Here is a 20,020-nt window from a genome sequence, read left to right as displayed (position 1 = left end):
TGTACTTGAGTTGTCGTCTCGATCACCCTTGTTTATCCCTCCTATGGAGGGACTATTTTGTTTTTTTTCTGAAGTACATTCAACAGTGATATTTACTGCCTCGGTTTGTGTACTTTCTGTTCACTATCACAGCCTAGGGCTCTCTCTGGATTGGGTGTGTCCTTCTTCCCTTTTGTCTGTGTCCGCCGGTTTCTCATTGGTTCTCCCTCCATTCCCGTTCTGACGGATGTTTCTTAAGGCTGCTCAGGTCTACTCGGACCATTCTGGAATCACTGTTGGTCCCCTTATTTGGGGCTTTGTCCTACGATGCTGCGGTGTGCCTTCTTTTCGGGCGGCTTTCCGATTCCTTGAGCCTTAGTGATGGTTCAGGTCTTGGACATTTGTTGCGGCCCGGGCCCCGACTCCTCCGCGATCCCATTCGTCGTGGCAGTATTTCTGTTCTGCACTCCTTCACTTCCTTATGGCAGTTTTTTCACCAGGAGAGTTTTTCGCGGATATCTGTTTCCCTTTTTTCCTGTGTTTTCTTATCTCTCTATATGACCCAGGTGCCTTGGGTCTCTACAGAGGACGGACCTTTCCTTTGGGTCCTGGTCCATCTCCTTGGACGGGAGATCTTCCGGGAGCTATTTTTCTGGGCCTAGTGTGTCTCCGACCTGGGGGCTCGTCCGAGTTCAATCTTGGGACTGTCTCCTTTTTCGCTGGTGGTTGTTTTTTCCCACCCTAGGGGACTGCTTTGGTACATCCCATCAGTTTGGTGTCCCCCAATGAAGAGCGACCGAGAAAAGGAGATTTTTTTTTGTACTCACCGTAAAATCTCTTTCTCGTAGCCTTCATTGGGGGACACCGTACCCACCTATTTCTTCCTCTTTTTTCTGTTTCTTGGGTTGTTCTCCGGGATTCCTTTCTAGGGTCCTTCAGACATAATTTCTCGTTGGCTTCTCCTACTGCTTTGTGACAAAACTGGTTGCCTCACTGCCGGTGGGCGGGTATATCCTGCCAGGGAGGAGACGACTTTTCTTTTTCCTAGTGTCAGCGCCTCGTAGTGGCAAGAGCATATACCCATCAGTTAGGTGTCCCCCAATAAAGGCTACGAGAAAGAGATTTTACCGTGAGTACAAAAAAATCTCCCATTTATCTATTTATTTATTTACTCCTCATTAAGTAGGTAGTTATGCCCCCCATTAGGTGAATAGGGTCCCGAATCGGTAAGCTGGTGGACAGGACCCCTGATAAGTAAGTCCCCTCCTAAGGTAGTAGGTAGTTCCCCCAAGTAGGTAGGGCACCTCCATAATTTGGTATGTCCCCCTAGTAGATAGACATGTAGAGACCCCAAGTAGTCAGATAGTACCCCTGTAAGTCCCCTCATTAGGTTAATACATATGTACCTAATGTACATGGACACACATATACCAATTATACACAAATTTATATTCCCACACTTATCCACCTTTACTAATGTATGGGTCCCTGTACGTCAATGGGCTTAGAGGTGAGGACAAGTGAGGAGGTGTGCCACACTATGGCAATTGAGCAGCTCAGCCCCACCTCCTTGACACTTGCCTGATTAAAAAAACGATTTTGTAAATTTGTCAACCACCATCATCTCCAGGAATGGTTTAGTTTGCTTATATTCCCTTATGATTATTTTAGCTAATCAACATGGGTCCGGAAACCCTAGGGCCATACATTTCCTCTGCAGTATTGTGTTACTTGCAGGCCACTCAAAAAAAAAAAAAAAAAGGGCCTGGAGCCACTTTTTAAGCAGATAATGTCCCCAAAAAATTGTAGTCTTCTGTTTAATCCTCTGCTGACACAGTATCTGCCCACTTTTTTGTTTGTTTACACGCTGTGAGCCAAATTGTACCATACAGGCTTATGACTACTGCAGCCACTCGCTAGCCTTAGCGGCGGTCATGTGTCATCCTGACAGGAAATCAATTATGATTTTTATTCAATCAGATTATAGATTATGTATATGGTCTGTATGTACATTATAAATAGATATTATCATCAACAGAGTCATTTAAAGCTAATTGTAACATGTCTGAAAAGATCTTTAGGGAAACAAAAGAAAAAGAAATCCAAGATTTACTCAGAGCCAAAAGAGACCTTGAGGCCAAGTTTCAAAGATTACAAGCCCAGGGGATACAAGTGTTTGATCCTGGTGAATCTGATTCTGATGACAATGACACAGAAGTGACAGGTAACTATTTGATACTGCAAAGCTGCAATAATACCATTTCCCCTCTGTGTATAAGTAGTGTAACTCCGGACATCAATGCACTCTACAGAAAATATAGCATTAAAGGGGTACTCTGCCCCTAGACATCTTATCCCGTATCCAAACGATATGGGATAAAATGTCTGATTGCAGGCATCCCACCGCTGGCGACCCCTGTGATCTCTGCTGTGGAACTCCAGACATCCGTTACACGGAGCGAACTTTGCTCCGTGCTAGATGACTGGTGATGCGGGGCGGAGGCTCGTGACGTCACAGTTGCGCCCCGCTCATGACGTCACACCCCCTCCCATAGACTTGCATTCAGGGGGCGTGGCCGTGATGTCAAGAGCCTCTGGCGCTGCACCCGATGCTCTAAACAAACGCCCGGTGCAGTGGGAAGATCATGGGGGTTCCCAGCGGTGGGAACCACGCGATCAGACATCTTATCCCCTATCCTTTGGATAGAGGATAAGATGTCTAGGGGTTGAGTACCCCTTTAAGAATCTAGTAACTACAATCTCTATTTCAGCCTAAAGTTGACAGTTAGGCTGGTTCATATGGCCACAATGCGGCCAAATCTTATCATCCTTATTGCAGCCACATTACCCAGAATTCTATGGTTAGGTATGATTCAGTAAAACCACAGGAGGTTTAGATATTGCTTTCATAATATGATCTCTGATTCTTGCAAGCACCTGATGTTAAAGGCCCAATTTTTCATTTACATGGGATACATGCTTGCTTGACATTACTTTAAATGTTAACCAATATTTTGTTTTATTGAAACATTTCTAAAATGTTTATATAATATAAAGTCCCAGGAACGCAGTGTGACTACTGGACCAGTGGAGCCTTGGGCAGCGAACCCTCCATGGGCAGTATGATGCAGCTGCAGCAGTCCTTCCGGGGCCCAGAGTTTGCTCACAGTTCTATTGATGTTGAAGGACCATTTGCAAATGTAAATAGAGGTAAGTGACCGTCACCTGGATAGGTAATACGTTGCTGGTACTAAACACAAAGGGGGAGATTCATCAAAACCTGTGCAGAGGAAAAGCTGACCAGTTGCCCATAGCAACCAATCAGATCTCTTCTTTCATTTTTCACAGGCCCTTTTCAAAAATGAAAAGAAGCAATCTGATTGGTTGCTATGGGCAACTGGTCAATTTTTCCTCTGGACAGGTTTTGATAAATCCCCCCCAATGTCTTTGGATTGCCACACCAGAGCTGTATAGGGATGTATGTTGGGAAGGCACATGATATGGAAATGTCTGATCTATTCCATCCTCCCTCATGTTCTAGATGACTGGGATGCAGCAGTGGCCAGCTTGTTACAGGTCACACCTCTCTTCTCACAGTCTTTGTGGAGCAACACTGTGCGTTGTTATCTAATAAGCACTAAGGACACCCAGACGGAAGTGGATGTGTTCCTGAGGGTGAGAATAGAGAGAAAGTAACTTAATGAGAAATATGTTACTGGACCATAGTAATACTGTTGCTTGTGTTCTTGTAGGAGTATTCACCAAAGCTTCAGAGGATGTGTGAAACATTGGGCTACTTTTTTCAAGTGGTATATTTTCCTGAGGAATGTGAAAACACTTATGCTGCTGTGCGAAAGTGGGAAATTGAGAAAAGTTCCTTAGTGATATTACTTATGTCTTCCTCCTTCAGTAGGTAAGCTTTATTTAAGAGAATTGGAAAAATAGATGTCCGAGAATGATGCTTCAGTAGCCACATACAATCCACAACATCATTGTGTGCGTTATAGCACTGTTAGGCTATGTTCACAGGGTGGAGTGCCTGCACAGTAAATTTCCGTGTGGACATTCCACTGAGTGTCGGCAGAACATGCTGGCGCTAGAACCGCTCGGAAATGCACTTAGACATCAATGCATTTCCTTGCGCACCCCGCAGAAAGAATAGACATGACCATTCTTTCTGCAGAAGCTGGAATCTGAATTTCTGCACCAGAAACATCTCTCAACGTACCCGCAACCAATACCCAGCAGAAAGAGCATCATTTTTAAAGTGTCAGGGTCACTTGTAAAAATGTTTGGCATGTTGTCAAGACATGCCAAAAGTTTAGATCGCATCAGGTCTCTGTCCTTAGACCCGCTGTGATTGTGAGCAATAGCCGGATGAAGTGCGCAGCAGCATGTGCTTCACTTTCTGTCAATCAAATCTAACTTTTTCACTTCATTAGTCTATGGATTGAAATAGTCTGATTGGGAGACCGGCCAGGGAGTTAAAGGCATTCCAGTGGAAAAAAAATGTTTCAAATCAACTGGTGCCTGAAAGTTAAACAGATTTCTAAATTACTTTTATTACAAAATATTAACCCTTCCAGTACTTATTAGCTGCTGTATGCTCCAGAGGAAGTTGAGTAGTTCTCTTCAGTCTGACCACAGTGCTCTTTGCTGACACCTGTCCATGTCAGGAACTGTCCAGAGCAGGAGAGGTTTGCTATTGGGATTTTCTCCTACTCTGGACAGTTCCTGACACAGACAGAGGTGTCAGCAGAGAGCAATGTGGTCAGACTGAAGAGAACTATACAACTTCCTCTGGAGCATACAGCAGCTGATAAGTACTGGAAGATATAAAAATAATCGCTGTCTACCTGAGTACCCCTGTAAGAGCACTTCAATCAACTATTACTGATGATCGCAGTAGGATCTACCCATATATAACACTTGTAACTGTAGAGAACCTTGAGGAAGAAAGTGCAAAATAAAACATTAACACAAAATACAGATCTATAACTTTGAAGTCAGATGAGTTTCATAATCGGTAATAATGTCTGATCTGATGAAACTCCATGTCTTAATGTAGTTTTAATGCTTGAAGCTAGAGAGGATTATAGTCTGTGTGGGACATGGCCACAGCAGGGACCGCACTCTGTGGGAGTCCTGTACATTGCACTAAGTGGGAAAGAGCATGTAGGGTCGTGAGCACTGCTGCAGTGTTTATATACAGTGGTGCTTAAGTAAGCAGGTGCCTTAGGGAAATCCTGTGTATGGAGGCGTATATGACCCAGAACATGTTTAGCGTATAAAAGACATAGGGGAAGTCTGAGGCCCTTGGATTTCTGTCACTTGTTTCACAATTTTTTGCAGCATGAAAGTTACTTCTGGGCCTGCAACAGTCTCTGTTTAGTCTTATTTTTCTCAATTAAACCTTGTTCATAGCATACAATGCAGCTTACTCTGGGAAGACTGTAAAGAAGCATTTCTGAAAAATACAGAGGCCAAGCCGAGAATTGTTTATCACAGAATAGATGATGGTGGAAGAAGCCCTGATTGTATCCAGCAGCTAATGGAGGAGGACCCTAATAAAGCAAATAAAACTAAGGTATGAAGCAGAGTTAATATGTACATTGTCTAGAATTTTATTATTAGTCATTGCATAGCTGGTATTTTAATGGACATGTGATTCTCTGGAGAAAGTTGATGGCTTATCAGTGTTGGGTTATTAAATTGGGTTATAATTTGTATTTTTCAGATCATTGAGCACAATGGAGAGCCTGAGGAAGGAGCATATACAACCTACTGTCATGTAGAGCAAGTAATAAAGCAGGTATGTTATGTCTTCTGTATGTCAGTCTGTATACTGTTGCCCACTGCCTGACTGACATACATGCAGTGTACCAGGCTTATAAATGAGATGGTCATAATGGTTGACTCAGAGTGAGATATATCACCCTTCTAGCTCCAGCTTTTATGATATATGGAAATGTTTAATATATTTATCATAGAAATTTTGCACAGTTCTATGTAAGACTAGACCACAGTGATGTATTCAGCGATTGATGTCCTGTGGCCATGTCAATCCATCACTGCTGTGTGGTGTGACACCTCTATATTGTGGCCTGCAGTGAATGAACATCACAGGCATATGAGATTATGTTGCTGGATTAAACTTCATTTCTCTATCGGCTTCATTGGAGGACACAGACCGTGGGTGTATACTCCTGTCTCTAGGAGGTATGACACTATGGCAACAAGAGAAGTTGGCTCCTCCCAGCAGGATATACCCGCCTCCAGGCCCTGAGGTAATCAGTTTAAGCTTAGTGTCTGAAGGAGGTGGACATGGTCTGGATTTCACCAGACCAGGTCTTATGTTTTATTATTTTCCTAGTTCCTAGAATGTGTTAGTTTTTTATTCCTTTTTCTTTCATGTTTTTAGGTGGGGACTCAGGAACTGCGGCTCACTGTTTCCCCATTGCGAGTAGGGGGGCACAGACATTGTGTATATGCGCTGTTCACCCTCTCTCGACAACGGTCAGCGCCTGGGGTTGTACCTCATGGGTCCGGGTCACCCTATCTCCTTGCTCGCCTCGCTCGCACATGGTAGCCCGGCATGAGGAAGGTGATAACGCTGGCTGAAGACTTCATGGGAAGACTTCATGTGGTAAGTTCTTCTGACTGAGGTGAGTATATTTCCCTTTCTCCTTAGGTGCAGATTTGCAACAGCTGGAGACCCACTGTTTTTGGCCCACTTTTCTCATGGGTCTAATGGGGCTGGCCTGGACAGGGGGTCCTTTATTACTGAGGGGAGCAGTGGCAGTCTGGATGGGGCACAACTCTCTACACTTTATTCATATATACTGTGTGTATGAGTGTGGAACGTCTGTGTGTGTTTTTTACTTTGAAGCGGCTGACAGCGCCTAGTCCGCTCAGTTCCCCGCGAGCGCCATTACAGACTTCTTCTTTGCATCGGCAGCCCGGTGCGCTTTAGCTACGCCCACCCAGGGCCCCCGAGGCTTCTCTGGGCATGAACTGTACACCAATCAGCGCTGTGCGTGCGATTGGTGGCAGGGGCCAATCATCGGTGCCCCCTGCTCCTAACATGCCCCTCACTTGCTATTGGCAGGCATTTCTCCTCTTTGACAGCTCGCAGACCACCACGGGTTCGAGTCCCGGGGTGGGACAGAGTGTTACAATTTTGTGGTTTCATTTTTTAAATAGGCCCATTGTGGTCTATGGGGATTTCAAGGCATGTTAAACAGTAAGATAAGCAGACTGTATCAGCAGTGAAATGGAACACAGTCTTGGGTGAGAGAGGCCCAGAACGGCCTCCCTCTAAACAGTTAACTGGAGTGTTAGCCACTCCTTTACTCTGTCAATACTGTTGTAACTTTAAACTGTCTGGTTCTGCTGAACCACTTGTTCTGTCTGCTCCACTGCTCCCCCGCCCTCCCCCTTTCTGACGCTCTCGCAGCATCATAGGGGTGTGTCATCTGACTCATCCCCCGAGTCTTCTGGCAGGCACGGGCGCTCCCCTTGCAGACATCGCCCCGTTACTCCGAATGCTCCCAGGGTCGCTCCTCTAGAGAATGCTCCCAGGGTCGCTGCTCTGGCTCTCCAGGCCCACATACCAGGTCAGTCTCCCTCTCTCTTCCAGGGCCGCCTCACACATTCCCATTCACCTGGAGAACTTGTGGAAGATGTTTCTGATTGGGCCTCCGACTCAGAGGACCGCACGGATGTGCCTAATGTGGTGTACTCTTTGGTTGCGGCCATAAGAGACACCTTCCAGCTTAAGGACCCAGTAACTTCGGACGTGGTCCAGAAGTTTCCTTTCATTGTGCCCGACTTCTTCCAGGGCTGCCTCACCTCGTTCCCATTCACCTGGAGAACTTGTGGATGAGGTTTCTGATTCGGCCTCCGACTCAGAGGACCGCACGGATGTGCCTGATGTGGTGTACTCAGTGGTTGCGGCCATAAGAGACACCTTTCATCTAAAGGACCCAGGAACTTCGGATGTGGTTCCAGAAGTCTCTTCTCTGTACCCGACCGGCACTCAAGACTTTCAGCTCTCACGCTGAATTTTACACCCTGCGGGTATCCACCTGAAGTCACCCTGACAAGAAGTTTCAGGAAACGAAGAAGGTTCAAACGCGGTATTCCTTCACCAAGGACCTCAATGCTCGGTGGACCTCCTCTCCAACTGTGGATCCGCCGGTCTCCCGCCTCTCTATGGTGCCTACTCGGCCGTTGGCTGATGTAGCTGCCTTCAAGAATCCAGCGGACATGAAGGTGGATACTTTGGCAATCTCTGCCCTTGAGGCAGCAGGTTTTTTCCTGGACGTTGAAAAAGAATGGAAAGGGCCGAACCTTTGACCCTTAAGGGAGCTGATAGCCAACCCTAGGGCCAGCCCCGACTGGAAAGGGATCGGGAAGGAAAAGGCTGAGTTTCCCACCAACGAAAATAATACCGCCAGTTATGGTGGTAAATCTTGCAGAGGAAGGCTTGTGAGCCCTCAAAATGGTGTGAACCACTTGGGAAGAGAAACCACGGGTCCTCAGAACCGCTGTCTCAACCGCCACACCGTCAAAAGCAGAGACGGTAAATAGGGGTGGCATAGGAGACCTGAAATAGGAGGTCTGGACGATAGGGAAGGCGCAGCGTTAAGTCATTCAGGAGCCTGACCATGACGACGTACCACGCCTGCCGGGCCCAAGCTGGGCCAATAGAATGGTGGAAAGGCCCCACTGTGAGTTTCCTCAGGACCCCGAAAAGAGAAGAAAGGGAGGAAACAGATAAGGTAGGGCAAAGCCCGACCACCAAACAGATAAGGTAGGGCAGGGCTCGACCAAGAGAGAAGAACGCTTCGGTTGTGGCGGGACAAGCAGAGGTCCACGCCTGGGAGCGCCCCAGGGGTTGCAGATCACAGCAAACACCCCTGGATGTAGGGACCAGTGGTCTTGGATGACTGAAGACCGGCCGAGAAGACCACATCCCAGGGACGGCCAGACTGAAGATAGCGGAGATGGCCGGAAACCTGAGTTCCTCCCAGGAGGGAAATTTCAAGGAGCAAGCAAAGAAAGAAAACGATCCTGCGGCCGAGAGACAATGGAGACCTGTCCCACCGGAAGTGAATCACCAGTTGAAGAGGTCGGTGATGAAAGTGGGCAAATGGCACGGCCTCCATGGTCGCCCCAACCGACCCAGGACATCCATGCGAAAGCGAATGGAAACTGGAGCAGGGTGCAAAGTCATCAGACTCTTGATAAGAGTCAGCGAAATCGAAAGCGGGCAGAGGCTGCATCGAACTGGAGCCCCAGGAGAGCGGTTGGGCTTGTCCCAATTGACCATCCAACCGAAGTGAGACAAGGTCTGGAGGTTGAGACTAAGACTCTCCAGAATCTGGGTCCTGCTGGAGCTCAGATCAGGAGGTAGTCCAAAAAAGGAATCACGGAAACAACTGTTGTCCGTAAAAAAATCACCTGCGCCAGGACTTTGGTAAAGGTACGCGGAGAAGTGGCCAGACCGAATGGATAGCCACAATAGAAAATGACCGTCCGGAACTGCAGAGCGGAGGTACCGCTGATAACCGGGAAACAATGAGATGTGGAGGCAGGCATCCTTGATGTCCACCGAGGAACGAAAAACTCCCCTTGAACCATGGACGCCAGCACCGAACGGAGAGACTCCATTCGGGATGGGAACACAAGATGCAGGCTGAAATACTCGAGAACCAAGACTGGGCGAACAGAAAACGCCTTTCTTGGAGACCACAAAGAGGTTGGAATAAACCTCGAAAACTTTCCCCTGAAGCTGCATGTCCAGGCATCCCGGCGGTTAAGAGGCAACCAACCACCCGAGAGAGGTCGACAGGTGGGGGGGAACCCTTCAGGCCAAGGAAGGCCTACGGGTGCCTGATGGGGCCACCAAACGGCCGGAACGGATAACCGACCTCCGGGAGGAATGGGATTGTAAAGAGGGAGCCCTCTTCCCATGAAGGCGCCTGGCTGGACCCTTTGTTGGTACCCTTTGTTGGTACCAAAGGTCCTCAGAACCGGAAGGAGGACTTACGACGGAAAGCGGTTCTGTGAGTCTTATCAGAGGTAATAAAGAACTCTTTTTCCGCCCGTCGCCTCACTTCCTGAAGGTGGCGTCCGCATTCCAGGCTTAAAGCCACGTGAAGGGACGGTGGCTACCAGGTAGCTTGTGGCAAAGACAGCACAGTGGCTGCGCATGGAAGCAGAACTCAGAAAATCTCCGGCTGCGGAGCATCGGAGAGCTAGATTAAATAAATCCTCCAGAGGGATCTTGAAGACTACCCTGGCGGAGATTGAAGACCATACTGAAAGGGCCCTTGACACCCAGGCCGAAGCAAAAGCAGGAAGATCCTGCTGTCTCAAAGGCAAAGTTTGCCAAAGTCTCCCTCTTCATGTCCGCTGGATCCTTGAAGGCAGCCACATCAGCCGACAACCAGGTAGGCGCCTTGGAGAGGCGGGAGACTGGCAGATCCACAGTTGGAGAGGAGGTCCACCGAGCAATGAGATCCTTGGTGAAGGGATACCGCGCTTGAACCTTCTTCGTTTCCTGAAACTTCTTCTCAGGGTGCCTCCAGGCGGATACCAGCAGGGCGTAAAATTCAGCGTGAGAGCTGAATGTCTTGGGTGCCGGTCGGGCACGAAAAAAGGAGACATCTGGAGCCACGTTCATCCACAAGTTCTCCAGGTGAATGGGAACGAGGTGAGGCAGTCCTGGAAGAGGTCGGGCATGATGATAGGAAACTTCTGGACCACGTCCGAAGATCCTGGGTCCTTTAGCTGGAAGGTGTCTCTTATGGCCGAAACCAATGAGTACACCACATCAGGCATATTCGTGCGGTCCTCTGAGTCAGAGGCCGAATCAGAAACCTCATCCACAAGTTCTCCGGGTGAATGGGAACCAGGTGGGGCAGCCCTGGAGGTTGGGTACGATGAAAGGAAACTTCTGGAGCCAGGTCTGAAGTTCCTGGGTCCTCTAGATGGAAGGTGTCTCTTATGGTTGAAACCAATGAGTGCACCATGTCCGACATATCCGTGCGGTCCTCTTTTTGTCTGCTGGTGAACCAGAGTAGTCCCAAGCGGAAACTTCATCCACAAGTTCTCCAGGTGAATGGGAACGTGTGAGGCGGCCCTGGAAGAGAGAGAGACAGACCTGGTACGCGGGTCTGGAGAGCGGCGACCCGCGGAGCATTCTCAAGAGGAGCGACACTTGCTACAGGTTGGAGTAACGGGGCGATGCCTGCGAGGGGAGCGCCCGTGCCTGCCAGAAGACTCGAGAGATGAGTCACCCCTATGATGCTGCGAGAGCGTCAGAATAGGGGGAGAGCGGGACCCTCCAGAGGGCCGGTGTAGGGAGGGCCTCTCCAAGGCAGTCACCACATAACGGGAGACCTGAGCCAAGTCGGATATAGACTGGGAGAGGGAGAGAACCCAGGCTGGAAGGGCATCCGAACCCACCGGGTCTGGAAGAACAACCGGCGCAGAGTAGCAGGGGGGTCTGGGGGAGCAGTGGAGCAGGCAGAACAAGTGGTTCAGCAGAACCAGACAGTTTAGAGATACAGTGTTAACAGATTAAAGGAGTGGCTAACCCTCCAGTTAACTGTTTAGAGGGAGGCAGTTCTGGGCCTCTCTCACCCAAGACTGTGTTCCATTCCACTGTGTTGCTGATACAGTCTGCTTATCTTACTGTTTCACATGCCTTGAGATCCCCATAGACCACAATGGGCCTATTTTAAAAATAAACCACAACACTGTAACACTGTCCCACCTCGGGACTCAAACCCATGGTGGTCTCCAGGCTGTCAGAAAGGAGAAATGCCGGCCAATAGCAAGGGAGGGGCGTGTTAGGAGCAGAGGCCCTCTGATTGGCCGCTGATTGGCCCCTGCCACCATAATCGCGCGCACAGCGCTGATTGGTGGTCGGTTCGCGCCCTGAGAAGTATTAACAAGAAGTCCCGTAATGGCGCCCGCTCCTTGCCCCGAGCGCATGTGCACTCGCGGGGAACTGAGTGGACTAGACGCCGCCGGCAGTAGCCACTGCTGAGAGTGAAAGTAAGCTGGCGCTCAGAGCGCCCGCATAGAAAAACGCCACGGCTGTCAACCGCTTCATTGTTAAAAACACACACACAGTCGTTTCCACACACACACACACACACACATATATATGAATAAAGTGATGTAAGCTGTGCCCCATCCAAACTGCCACTTCTCACCCCAGTAATAAAGGACCCCCTGTCTAAACCAGCCCCATTAAACCCATGAGAAAGGTGGGCCAAAAACTGAGGGTCTCCAGATGTTGCAAATCTGCACCTAAGGGAGAAAGGGAAATATACTCACCTCAGTCAGAAGAACTTACCTCATGAAGTCTTCCTATGAAGTCTTCAGTCAGCTTTTTTCACCTGCATCATGCCAGGCTACCATGTGCGAGCGAGGCGAGCAGGGAAATAGGGTGACCCGGACCCATGAGGTACCAACCCAGGCGCCGACCGTAGGCGAGAGGGGGTGAACAGTGCATATACACAATGTCTGTGCCCCCTCAATCGCAATGGGGAAACAGTGAGCCGCAGTTCCTGAGTCCCCACCTGAAAACAGAAAGAAAATGGAATAAAAAATCTAACACATTCCCTAACTAGGAAAATAATAAAACATAAGACCTGGTCTGGAGAAATCCAGACCATGTCCACCTCCTTCAGACACTAAACTTAAACTGATTACCTCAGGTGCCTGTGGGCGGGAATATCCTGCTGGGAGGAGCTGACATTTCTTGTTGCCATAATGTCGAACCTCCTAGTGACATCAGCATACACCCATGGTCTGTGTCCCCCAATGGAGCTGATAGAGAAATAGTTTTTGTCCCACTATAAATTCCAGTATAACTTCGATATCGACATTTAAACAGTTATGTGCCGCTTTATTGGTAGTTAAAGGGATGATTATGCTCCCCATGATGCCCCCTTTATCCCATTTTTTAAATAAAAAATGTAAACAAAAATAAACATATCGGGTATTGCTAGGTGCAGAAATGTCCAAACTATTAAAATATAACATTATTGAAACCACGCGGTGAATGGCATCAATGTAACATACAGATAATAAAATGCCAGAATTGTGAAGTCACATTCTACGAAAAATTTTATAAAAAGTGATCAAATAGTCCAATCAATGACAAAATGGTGCCAGTAAAAATTACATTACAGATTATGGTGCAACAATGAGCCAAGTAGCTTCATAGAAAGAAAAGTAAAAAAATATATAAATATAATTGACTGTGTCCCAGATTTATCAATCTGTTCGAGACACCAACTGGGGTGATTTGTCCATATCAACCTATCACAGCACAGCTTTTAATTTACCAGAACTGAACCCTGAGCTGAGATTGGTTGCTATTGGCAAATCACTCCAGTATGTGTCTGTGCAATTGTATTTAGTGTTACCCGTAATTGTTTCAGCTAAGCCAAGGTTACTATGTCTAGTCTAGTGTCTTTCATTATATGTGAGTATTGATGCTGTCATGCTCTTGGACTTTTTAGGCCAAGAGTAATGTCAGTATTTTTTTTTTCTTTGCAGGATTTGTTGGGTGTTGAGATCTCTGACCCAGATGTCAAAGATGATCCAGCAATTCAAGAAGATGATGATTTTGGGGATGTTTTATGGGATGCTCATGATGAGCAAGAGCAAATGGAGGCTTTTCAGCATGCATCTCAGTCTACATGTGAGCTGGGTTTTGAGAAAGTAAGTAAAAATTCTTTAAAGAGGACCTGACCTATCTCACAAAGAGATGTTACATGTTACTGAGAACCTAATCCTGATCGTTTAAGTATATTTTTTGTATCTAGCAACTATATTTCTCTCACAAATACCTTCTTTTTAGTGCTCACTTGGTTTTATTCTGTGCTCTGGAGGGAGCGTGTCAATCTCTTGCCCTCACTCACCATGTATCCACTTGCATCCTGAGTCTGTTCTGCTGGGTCTCTTCAACCAGGCACTGCAGGCTGCTCTGTCCCTCCTCAGACAGAAGTACAGGAGTACAGAGGAGTCTCCAAGTCCCACCCTTACTGACTGGACTTTGTCCCAGCCTGTGCTGGGACAAGGATGATGCTGTAGCGGGACAGGATTATGTTCTGGATGGTTTGGGGACCCTGTTCTTTTTTTTTTATAGTTTATGATTTCTTTATAAAGTATATTAGAAAAGGTTAATGCTTTGCCAAGATATACAACATATTAAAAGATTACGAATCTGACAGTGCCCATTTAAATAGATTATCTGGGTTTTAAAGAGAACCCGTCAGGTTTGTTATGTTGTTCCCATTGAGGGCAGCATAGCATAATGTCAGATATGTTGTTTCCAGCGATCTTAAAGCAGTCTTATTTTTAAAGCACCTAAACTGAAAAGGATGCAGCGCACACATCTTAAAATAAACCAGTGAGGCTAGGTTTCCATACAGGTATCTGTATTCTGGTGTTTTTTTTCCTGGAAAACACTGCAATTTTTTTCCTGGACACTGCAATTTTCAAGCCAAAGTCAGAAGTGGATCCAGGAGGAAGGAGAAGTAGAAGTCCTTCCTTTATATTTCCCATTCCTTTTAAATACATATCTGGCTAAAAAACTGCAGTGACAGTTTTCCCAAAAAAACGCCAGAAAAAACCTGTGTAGAAACCTAGCCTGATGGCGATCTTCACACCTACATTGCTTTGTACCAGAATGAACGTAGCATTGAAGGGACCTAACACCGTGTCTACGTACAACTCCAATATGGGAATAGATAAATGTTAAATACAATTCTATGTCTAAATTTGTAAATAACATCTTATTAATAAAAACAAATAGTAAAATACTTAGCAAAAAGGTTCTAAAAGGAATCCCTTTACTGTAGCACTTCTTAGATGCCTTTTGTAATAAATGTTTTTACAATTTGTTTTGTCTTTTGATGTAATAGTACTATGATCGCTTGAATGATTTAGTAGCTGCTCCAGCACCCATTCCACCACTACTTATATCAGGAGGACCCGGTTCTGGAAAATCTCTTCTCCTTTCAAAGTGGTATGTTACTTTTAAGAGCTTGGGGACTCCTCCAACTGTAAGACGTTTCCAATTACCGTATTTTTCGCCCTATAGGACGCACCGGCATATAAGATGCACCCAATTTATAGGTGCAAAATATTTTTTTTTAACCCAATAGTGGTCTTCAACCGGCGGACCTCCAGATGTTGCAAAACTAGAACTCCCAGCATCCCCGGACAGCCGTTGGCTGTCCGGGCATGCTGGGAGTTGTAGTTTTGCAACATCTGGAGGTCCACAGATTGAAGACCACTGCATAGGAGGTAATACTCACGTGTCCCCGCCGCTCCGGACCCGTCACCGCTGCCCTGGATGTCGCTCCATCGCTGTCGCCGTGTCCCCGTCGCTCTGGAACGTCTCTGCTGCCGGTGGTTATCCTCGCTCTCCGTCGCCACCATCATGTCGTTACGCACGCCGACGCGCGTACGCGACGACGTGATGACGAGGAAGGAGAGCGCCGGCTATACAGGGGATCCCTGAACGGAGAAGACACCAAGGAGGCAGGTAAGGTCCCTCCCGGTGTCCTGTAAGCACTAACCCGGCTATTCAGTCGGGCTGTTCGGGACCGCTGTGGTGAAATCGCGGTGGTCCCGAACAGCCCGACTGAACAGCCGGGTTTGTGTCACTTTCCCTTCAGATGCGGCGGTCAGCTTTGATCGCCGCGTCTGAACGGTTAATACAGGGCATCACCACGATCGGTGATGTCCTGTATTAGCCGCGGGTCCCGGCCATTGATGGCCGCAGGGACCGCCGCGATGGGGGCGTATTCGCCGTATAAGACGCACCGACTTTTTCCCCCCAGTTTTGGGGAAGAAAAAGTGCGTCTTATACGGCGAAAAATACGGTAATAAAAAATTGTTGACTTTGTTATTAATTATTCCAGTATGTTATTCAGAGATTTGGGGATATACATTTTTTTTTAAAGTGTACCTGTTGTTAACAAAAACTTTTTATATAATGTAGATAATACTATTATATGTATATTTGTAATAAACATTGGTTAAAAAGGTGGCCAAAAATACCTTTTTAATATAGTAAAAAAAAAAATTTAAAGCAGGGAGGGGGTTAGGGATAGATGGGCAATAGGCAGGGACAGAAAAAAATATGTATAGGATGGTCATCAAACGGAAAATGGAAAAGGACCTCATTCATCCAGGCGCTGCCGGTTAGGTCATCAGGTGCACAAAATGATGCAATGTATACCTTGGAATATTGTATACATGAAAGTTTATTAAAAAATAATAAACAACATACAGATTACGCGTTTCGAGGGTGACTCCCCTCTTCCTCAGATCAGGTCTGCACACCTGATCTGAGGAAGAGGGGAGTCGCCCTCGAAACGCGTAATCTGTATGTTGTTTATTATTTTTTTATAAACTTTCATGTATACAATATTCCAAGGTATACATTGCATCATTTTGTGCACCTGATGACCTAACCGGCAGCGCCTGGATGAATGAGGTCCTTTTCCATTTTCCGTTTGATGACTTCGTCAGGACGTATGTGCCTGTGACCTCCGGCTTGCAGCCCTCCTTTGGACATCAGTGAGTACCCCTATATGGGGTGATATGCATTACTTCTAGTTACATCTGGTGAGCAGCCACCTATAAGTGCCGTGGGTTTCTCCCACATTTACACTTGCTGTTTGTGTTTAAGGGTAATACACGAGGCGCCGTTCCCCGGTCTTTTTTCTTTCTATGTATAGGATGGTGGGAGCTACTCTTTAAATGGCACCTGTCACCTGTTGATATACTGTGGATGGAACTGTTCTGCAGTGCATTAGATGGTTAAACGTAATATTAGCTTCTTGTTGTTTAATGCTTTTAGTGAGGTTATTGTATTAATCAGAAGTCTGTAGACTAAAATCAGAACTATAGCGTTCTTGGTCCTAATGGCAACGCTTTATACCTACAGGATCCAACTTCAGCAGAAACATTCACCAAACACTCTTATGTTGTATCACTTTGTTGGCAAGCCAATGTCAACCAGCTCCGAGCCGGCTTTGATCATAAAGAGACTGACTCTCAAGGTAATAGGTGTTAAGTGTAGTACAACTGTATAAGTTGTTAGCATGGCTTGCATTGCTGATTAATTGTTTGCACAACACTTTGCTAAAGGAATTGAAAAAAATGAATGGTTTATGTGGCCATTCAATACTATAACAGTGAAATTGTTCATATTTGTCACAAAATACAGAGGTAGGTACCAAAATCTTAACAAAACGTTGGTCAGACCATTGAGCAAATTTGTGAAAGGTCGATCCTGTATTATAGCTTTAAAACAGAGGTGTTACGCTTTATTGTCATTCTGCCTGTCATGATAAGGAGATGATTGCAGAGAAGTGATCTCTACAAAACAAAGTGTCAGCCTAATGCTCAGTGGCAATATATCAGTATATCCTGCAATAAAGATGGTGGCATAGAATAAAAAATAAATAAATATATATTATCCAGAAACCACTTTAGCATTTTTGTTTGTTGCTCACCCCCCCCACCACCATTAGTCATTGTCTTTTGTTTTCATTCACAATGTTGTATCAGGGTTTATTTTTTGCACAATATTTTGTACTTTTGAATGTGATTTTGAGTCATTTTGTTCAGTATATTTAAACAGTTCATCCAACAATGAGAATGAACTACAAAAATGCAAGATCACTGCAGAGGACATCTTCAGTCCGATTTCTCTCAACCATTAGCCAGAAGATTTCAAGATTCTGCGCTGATCTTGCACACCGGGTGATATGTTTTTGGAAATCATTCTTATCGGTTGATAAGTTTATTTGAAACTATCTATGTCTGACCGTGATTTACTTTACTATGAGTGCTGTTATGGTGGATTGTTTCCGAGCCTCCACCCCACTCCCGCCTACACCTGTGTGCTGCAGGTTTATCTATTTGTTTTAGTAAGTGACACAGCTCTAGGGGACTTTACTTAAGTGCTCTGAGATACTTATTTAATAAAAACTTCATTTTAAGTCATTGTCTGACAACACATTCCCTGCTAAAAAAAAAAAAAAAAAAGCATGTCTCCAATGTATTTCAATGCGTGAAAACTCAGGAAACTCTTTCCACCCTGGAAATTATACAGTATATTCTAATTATCAGATCTTCATCCCTTGCAAGTGTTAGGGTTGTAAGAATAATTCTACAGTACTATTGGAAATGCAGGTTTCCCGTCACTACCATGTAAATCAGTCTGCAGAACACGACAGCACTTTTTACTTAAGTGAAGTAACAAACCTACTGAACAGCTGAGAGTGAGATAAAAAAAAAAGGCAAAAGTGCCCGCATGAGTTGTTCTTTGAAGTCTTTGTTAGATGATTCATTTTACATTTCTTTGTGGTTTCTGCTGAACCATATTTAGCATTTTTCTTATTGTATATACAGTCATGGCCGTAAATGTTGGCACCCCTGACATTTTTCTAGAAAATGAAGTATTTCTCACAGAAAAGGATTGCAGTAACACATGTTTTACTATACATATGTTTATTTCCTTTGTGTGTATTGGAACTAAACCAAAAAAGGAGGAAAAAAAAAGCAAATTGGACATAATGGGGGACATGTATCAAAGATTTTACCCCTGTTTTGTGTGTATTTTTTTGCGCAAAATTTGGCGCAAGCGCTTTTTTTTCCATTTTTTTGCGCACGTTTTGGTAGAGCATGTCCTCCAGATGTGTCTGAATCAGGGTACCTTGGAGTGACATCTATAGTACACATGGATTTATTACCTTCGTTCTTTTCCTTTGCACCAAAAATTTTGACGCAAGTGCGTCTTTTCCCCCGTAAATATAAGCCAACTTTACCTGCACGTAGCAATCCTTTCTATTTCTGAAGGAAAGTTCTACTAAGGAAGAATTCCTCCTTTGGTTTGCTTTATATTGCTTTTTACTCCTTGGTTATTCCAAAGCACTTTTAAAATAATTTGCATATAGAATATTTGTTTCCAGTTCAGTTATTCATTAGATCACTTGTATATTGGTATTATTATTTTATGATCCAACAATTTAATACATTTACATAGGAAATGTTTGATAACTTATCATTGAACAAGTTCCGTCACATTAAAATAGCTTTGTAATCCACTTAACACTGTAGATCATTCTCCTTTTATTCTTGAAATTTACTGCTTTCCGTTATACTTTTCCCCAGCGCCCGGTAAGATGGTGGCTATCACTGATAGCCAGCCATCTTACCATGTAACCATCTGGGCATGCTGGGAGTTGTAGTTTTGCAACATCTGGAGGGCCACAGTTTGGAGACCACTGTATAATGGTCTCCAATCTGTGCTCTTCCAGATGTTCCAAAATTACAAATCTCAGCATGCCCACTCTGTCGAGGCATGCTGGGAGTTGTAGTTCTATAACATCTGGAAGACCACAGATTGTAGACCATTATACAGTGGTCTACAAACTGTGGACCTCCAGCTGTTGCACAACTACAACTCCCAGCATGCCCAGACTGCCCAAGCATGCTGGGAGTTGTAGTTCGTCAACATCTGACCCTTCAGATATTGCCGAAATACAACTTCCAGCATGTCTGGCCATGCTGGGAATTATAGTTTTGCAACAGCTGGAGGCACACTAGTTGGGAAACATTGTTGGTTTCCTAACTCTTTTTCCCAACCCGTGTGCCTCCAGCTGTGCCTCCAAACTATAACGCCCAGCATGCACTGACAGACCATGCATGCTGGGAATTGAAGTTGTGCAACAGCTGGAGGCACACTGGTTTGGAAACACTAAGTTAAGTAAAAAACTTTCAAGTGTTTTGCAACCAGAGTGCCTTCAGCTGTTGCATAACTACAACCCTCAGCATGCACGGACTGCCAAAGGGCATGCTGGGAGTTGTAGCAGTATGCCTCCAGCTGTTGCATAACTACAAGTTGCAGCATGTCCTTCTGCTGTCACTGCATGCTGAGATTTGAAGTTTTTGCAACAGCTGAAGGCACACTGGTTGTGAAACACTGAGT

At 45.6% G+C, this 20,020-nt stretch overlaps 1 protein-coding gene across 3 annotated transcripts in view; it reads left to right on the top strand.

Moving 5' to 3' along the window:
- Positions 1 to 20,020, top strand: part of NPHP3 (nephrocystin 3) — a 118,405-nt gene that overhangs the window by 40,097 nt on the left and 58,288 nt on the right. For all 3 annotated transcript variants that reach the window (XM_056520628.1, XM_056520627.1, XM_056520629.1), the window contains exons 4-12: positions 2,053 to 2,203; positions 3,037 to 3,189; positions 3,521 to 3,654; positions 3,732 to 3,892; positions 5,404 to 5,566; positions 5,717 to 5,791; positions 13,564 to 13,728; positions 14,934 to 15,037; positions 16,970 to 17,084. In XM_056520628.1, coding sequence (XP_056376603.1) covers positions 2,053 to 2,203; positions 3,037 to 3,189; positions 3,521 to 3,654; positions 3,732 to 3,892; positions 5,404 to 5,566; positions 5,717 to 5,791; positions 13,564 to 13,728; positions 14,934 to 15,037; positions 16,970 to 17,084 — 1,221 coding nt within the window. The remainder of the gene's footprint in view (positions 1 to 2,052; positions 2,204 to 3,036; positions 3,190 to 3,520; positions 3,655 to 3,731; positions 3,893 to 5,403; positions 5,567 to 5,716; positions 5,792 to 13,563; positions 13,729 to 14,933; positions 15,038 to 16,969; positions 17,085 to 20,020) is intronic.

This window comes from Hyla sarda, chromosome 5 (assembly GCF_029499605.1).
Source record: "Hyla sarda isolate aHylSar1 chromosome 5, aHylSar1.hap1, whole genome shotgun sequence".
Taxonomy (NCBI): Eukaryota; Metazoa; Chordata; class Amphibia; order Anura; family Hylidae; genus Hyla; species Hyla sarda.
Note: the sequence above shows the minus strand (reverse complement) of the source record. Positions and strands in the feature narration are given on the sequence as shown.